The sequence below is a fragment of the Aethalodelphis obliquidens genome, unplaced genomic scaffold (assembly GCF_003676395.1).
Source record: "Aethalodelphis obliquidens isolate GAN/ISIS:26980383/991018 unplaced genomic scaffold, ASM367639v1 scaffold61, whole genome shotgun sequence".
NCBI classification, from domain to species: Eukaryota; Metazoa; Chordata; class Mammalia; order Artiodactyla; family Delphinidae; genus Aethalodelphis; species Aethalodelphis obliquidens.
The window spans coordinates 11,482,082-11,487,943 of record NW_020838005.1 but is presented as its reverse complement, the minus strand read 5'-3'; the positions used below and the strand labels follow the sequence as shown (position 1 = coordinate 11,487,943).

The 5,862-nt window shown below is 39.7% G+C and overlaps 1 protein-coding gene across 1 annotated transcript; it reads right to left on the bottom strand.

The window, feature by feature from the left end:
* Positions 1-395: 395 nt before the first annotated feature.
* Positions 396-5,395, bottom strand: LOC113610137 (inactive polypeptide N-acetylgalactosaminyltransferase-like protein 5; the record flags this gene model as incomplete). The annotated part of the gene is given in 2 exon segments (XM_027087956.1): positions 396-532; positions 4,558-5,395. Coding segments are annotated over 2 exon segments (975 nt in total), but the record flags the coding sequence as incomplete, so codon positions are not given.
* Positions 5,396-5,862: the final 467 nt, after the last annotated feature.

The following is a 5,862-nucleotide window of genomic DNA, read 5'->3' as shown; positions in this document are numbered from 1 at the left end:
ATTGGCAGTTCATTTTCTATTACATATTACATTCAAACGTATCGAAACTGTTCACTGTTTCTATTAACAAACAAAACTTGCTGTTTTGATACTGCGGCTGCAGGTTCGTTTCGGTGAAAATTTCCTCTGATCTCAGCTATTAAGAGCTTAGAGGAGACCTAGTCAGACAGTGACCCTCCTAACTGGATGTAGTCACCACTTGAACTTGAACTTGAACTCAACTTGAATCTTGAACTCACTGCGTGCCCCTCACCTTTTGCTTTAATACAGTTCACCTTGGAATTGTCATGTTGGGATGAGAAGGCGCCCAGCTTGGATGTTAAACCAGCTCCCAGAGTAACTCCTAGAGTGACTCAGAGAATAGCCCCTGTTCTAGTAATTGCCCAGCACTGTCCTCACACATCCTGTCTGAAACCTCTGCAGCAGGCGTGTGGGGAGGCCCGAGTGATGGGAGCCATCACCTGGGCAGCGGTCAGCTGGCACCTCTGAGTAGCTGCAGAAGGACCGTAAGCAAAGCCGTCTTTCTGAGAACCTGAAGTTGAGTGAGGACAGTCTGAAAGGAAAAGCCATTTAATCCTGGGACCCTGCAGTTTGAGAGAGAGATCAGAACTCCAAATATTGCTTTGGGGTCCATCAGCATATAAAACTAATCTTGGATATTTTCAATGAAGATGAGCCCCCCTAGAGAAAAGACCTCTGAGTTTTGGGGAGTGCGGGGAAGCAGACGGTAGCCTGCGTGGGCTAGTCCGTGGACACGTGTTTGAAGCGCCTTCTCATGCTGCAGTTGAACCTACGCTGGTGACACAGAATGAAACAGAGCACCACTTCTGCCCTACACTTGCATGTCTTTTTTGAAAATCAGGCAAACCTCCCCCTTAAACTTGAGGAGTTGAAGTTCAAATTGATATTCTTTCAGGGACACTTAGGAATAGTTCTGAGTCTTTTAAAGGCCACAGATTCATTGAGGTTTTAGTAAAAGCTATGCATCTTTCCCTAGAAAATTGAAAATGAGTGTATAGAAACAAGACATAATTCTGAAACAAAAAGTCAGAGGCCTCCTGGGTACTAGTTCTTTTTCACAGCGAACGTGGTTGGTGATTTTATATATTCAGTTGGAGATTTTTGCTGCTGCTCTCTTAAATTCTCTTGAGATTTTGTTGTTTTGGTGAAACAGTGTTGACTCAGAGTTAGGGTTGCTAAGTTCTGTTGTCTGATTTCATCACTGCCTTTTGTGCTTCTGCCCTATGTTATATTTTGGGGGGGACAGGGGAACGTCTTAGGTTGGAGCAGTTTTCTTATAAACTGGTAAAGTACACAAATTCTGCAGTATAATGGAATCATTCTGCCTTTTCTTGTTCATTTAAGTGAGATAGAGAGTGCATTTTAATATTTTAAGAGTATTTTAAAGTATTGCCTCTTAAAACTTCAGGAAGATTTGACATGTGAGTAAACAACACTATTTGATAGAAAGCCTTTAATAGAATTTTTAAAAGATTTTAAAGTAACAAATTGGCTTTATTCCTCTTTTTCTTATTCGAAAGAGCGCCAAATGTATTTCAGCCTCTTTCCAGGTAAGATGTGAAATGACGTGAAAAGTATGTTCAGAATGAAAATCTATTTCAGAAGGCAACAGCCATGAGGAGAGAGGCAGAGGGGAAGATGAGGTGAAGACCAATGCCAAGATTCAAGTCAGTGCAGGTAAACTGAGAACTTGATCTGAGCATCTAATCTTGAAAGGATGCAATATTTGAGATGGCTCTTTTGATCTCAGGCAGTGATATAAAACACTTTCAGCAGACCCAACTGAGGTCAAAGTTGAATTTCCTTGTTGAAGAGGGGGACATATATTGCTGCCATTAAATCTATTAAAGAATATTAAAAGTTAGCCACATTTAAAGATAGATATTAGATACAAGGGTAATATCACAGAAATTAGTATCATGGTGTAATTCCAAATGTCATCACTTTGACTCGGGATCTTGATACAGGATGTTGGCCATACTTAGTGACAAATTTGATAGAGTGAAAGTAAAAAGATCCCCGTAAACAAATGAAGTCAAAATATGACACCATCTTTCTAGAAGTTGAATATGTAGATGGGGTGACTTCTCTGTAAATCTGTGAAAGTTTTCCATATTTGTACCTTTGTTTTCTCTCTGTCCCACTCTCTCTCCTTCTCTCTCCCCCTCTCTGTATATCCCCCTGTCGCTTTGTCTCTGTATGTATGTATATATATGTATATATGTAAATCCTATAATTAATGAAGAGTGTTACTCCTGTTATTTTTGCTTGAATATATCCATATCTGTATCAGTCATTGGCCACAATTTATACGCCGTTTGAAAAAGAGATATCTCTCTTTTCCACCCCCTTCTTATCTAATAATATCTACATCTAACTCAGTTTGAATATTACTGCAATTATGAAGCCATTTGGACACTTGACATTATTTCTCTGAGTAACAATAACTTTTGTATCAGTTAAGATATTCTTGGCTATGAGAAACAGAAGCCCAGTTTGAAGTTGCTCAAACAGTAAATCTGTTATCTAACTCTTTATATGAAGTATAGAGTCAGGATGGTTCCAGGGTTGGCCGTTCAGAAGCTCAGCATCTTGAAGGATCTAGATTCTTTCCATGTTTCCACTTGGAAAAGCCCAGTGTGGGGATGTTATCTCCTCAGATTTCAAGAAGACTATAGAATCTCCAAGCATCATATAGAGACTAAACAATACCCAGAAAATTATGTGCATTCAGGTGCATTTATCTGGAAAATAGAAATTGAAGCTTCCCAAGTTTCTAGCCAGAATGGAGTCCAATGTCCATACCTAATCAAACTCTTGTAAGGAAAATAACACCACTGAACAGCATATTACCACCTGAAGTTGGAGATGGGTCCCATCCCTTGGACGTTCATCCATGTAAAATACAATTATGTGAACAAGGCTTTGCCAAGGAGGAAGAAGTGTGTGTGTGTGTGTGTGTGTGTGTGTGTGTGTGTTTGCACTGTTTTTTTGAGTTAATTGTATGCTATCATACTTTATTGCTACTGCTTTTAAGTCATACCTCTTTCTACTTTCTGTTCCATGACTTGTCTTGCCTAGACGCCTGCATCTACCTGCTTGAGGGCAAGTGTCAATTCTGGTTTCTTTGTAACTCCCCAAAGCTCAATGACTATCACGTAGTAGGTTTAGGATGAAACACTTGTCTGCAGGATCAGCAGTGTCAATCTCTAGGATTACTGGTGTATGGGATAGTAATATTGGAAACTTCACTTCTTGAGACAGGTAAAGGAAAGCATATGAGATAAACTTGCATAATTTTGACCGTACATAGTAAACTGTGCCATTGGACTAGGAAATAAACTTTATTAACGCACTCTTTAGTTCTGCAAAATCTTGATTAAGTTTCAGTAGATATGCCTGGAGATTTCAGCCCTCGTTAAGTGGCAAGAGATTAGAAATCAGAAGTCACTTTAAACCTGAATGCAAAAAAAGGGATTTTAAAGCTGGAAAATGTTTCATGCTAGAAGATAAAAGAGGGCCCTTAAATTTTTAAAAATAGTACAGATTTTAGCTGAAGTAAGTTGTAACAGTTGAGAGTTTGGGCCTCATTAAAAGAGGTTGTATTTTTATTTATTTATTTTTCTTGGGATATTCATGTCTTACTTGATATTGCCAAACTGTTTTCCAAAGTGACTTTGTAACAATTAACACTCCCACCCACAGCGTCTGAGACTTCCTGTAAGCACAGTTTGGCAATATCAAGTAATAAAAAGACATGGTCCTTTCAGACTTTGAAAATGTTTTGCCAATCTAGGTGGCTATGTAGAAATATCTCATTGAGGTTTTAATTCATATTGCCCTGATTACTCAAGAAATTCAGTATTATTACTTTTATAATTTAAAATAATAAAGAAATATTAGATCAAGAACAGGACATATAATATCACAGAGAGATTCTTACATATTTCTACCCATGTATGTGAAATGAGGTCTTGTTGTTACTGTCCCTATTTGTTTGAACTTTCAAATTAAAATGAAGCTGCATCTATATGTTCTCTCTATGTGCATTCTAAAGGTCCTGGCAAGGGGCTTAAACCATGGGGAGATGCACAAATGAAGGGGCCTGGCTTTGATGTAAAAATCTTTGACTGTTAGAGAAAAAAGGTAGCAGAGGATCTTGTGTGGTCCCCAGAACGGCTGCAGTCACATCACTTGGAAGCCTGGTAGTGGAGGAAGAGAATCCAAAAATTTGCCCATGGGAATGGGGGCAGAGAGAGGTGTTTGCCACATACAGGCAATCTTTGTGGGAGGAAGGTAGATCTAGGGGGGAAAAGAAGACTTCTTGTGTTGATTGATTTACTTCTGAGAAACTTGAGTTTCCCTAGAGATTAAAAAAAGAGTAAGGTGCAAGTGTAGCAGCTTAGAATGAACAAATTGAGAATAGGGTCTGAAAATGGGTGGGTGAACAGCTGAAGGTTGCCCTAATTTAAGGAAAAGTACAAAAATTGGTATCTGGAAAGCAGCAGAAGGCTTCTTCTCTGTACTCTCACTCACCTATCCAAACCAGGGACGTATCCTTCACCTTGTATTCATCTAGCCAAATGTGCACCAGTCTGAGATTGTTATATACCAAGGCTTTTACAATTCCAGTGTGGTTTGCAAAGTGTTGCTTATCAATATGTCCTACTCGAGAGCAGGGGAGTATAAAGAGTTGGCCTCCATACATCCAGGTCCTTAGTGAAAGTTCCAAATTTTCTCCTCCCCAGAGATTTATGCCCTTGTACTTTCCGATTGCATTAAAATAATGCCTATTTATAGCACAACTTCCTCCAGTCATTGCAGGTGACCAGATAGGTCTAGTGGGTCCTTCTGGTCCATCCATCTCATAAGAGAAATCACGATCCCGTTTAAATTGCAGATACCAGTTGAAAGCTCCCCTGACAACAGGAGAGGACTGGTATTCCAGGGTCACATGATCACTGGCATCTATCAGAGGACACACCCCCATTTGGGGGTCCTTAGCAATGGCATTCAGCACGGGCTCCAGCCATACTTTAGTCACCTTGCAGTGGCTATCCAGGAGCATCAGAATGTCCCCTGAAGCACGCGATGCTCCAATCAGCCTTGCTCGAATCAGTCCCTCTCTCTTTTTGTTTCTTATTAATTTAATCTTTCCCCGAAAATTTTCCACATGGTAGTCTAGTTTCTCTTTCAAATCATCAAATTCCCTCATGTCATCTACCAAAATAATTTCTTCAAGGATATGCTGTGGAGTGAGAGTCATGACACTGGACACTGTCTGAAACAAGACATTAAATTCTTCATTGTGGAAACAAATGATAATCCTGGCACTAGGTAGGTTTGATGGGTACTCCTTTTTTTTTTTTCAAACATCTTTATTGGAGTATAATTGCTTTACAATGGTGTGTTAGTTTCTGCTTTATAACAAAGTGAATCAGCCATACATATATATATATATATATATATATATATATATATATATCTCCCCCCATGTCTACTCCCTCTCTCGTCTCCCTCCCACCCTCCCTATCCCACCCCTCCAGGTGGACACAAAGCACAGAGCTGATCTCCTTGTGCTATGCGGCTGCTTCCCACTAGCTATCTGTTGTACAGTTGGTAGTGTATATATGTACATACCACTCTCTCACTTTGTCCCAGCTCACCCTTCCCCCTCCCCGTATCCTCAGGTCCATTCTCTAGTAGGTCTGCGTCTTTATTCCCATCCTGCCCCTAGGTTCTTCATGCCTATTTTTTTTTTTTCCTTTTAGATTCCATATATATGTGTTAGCATACGGTACTTCTTTTTCTCTTTCTGACTTACAGCACTCTGTATGACAG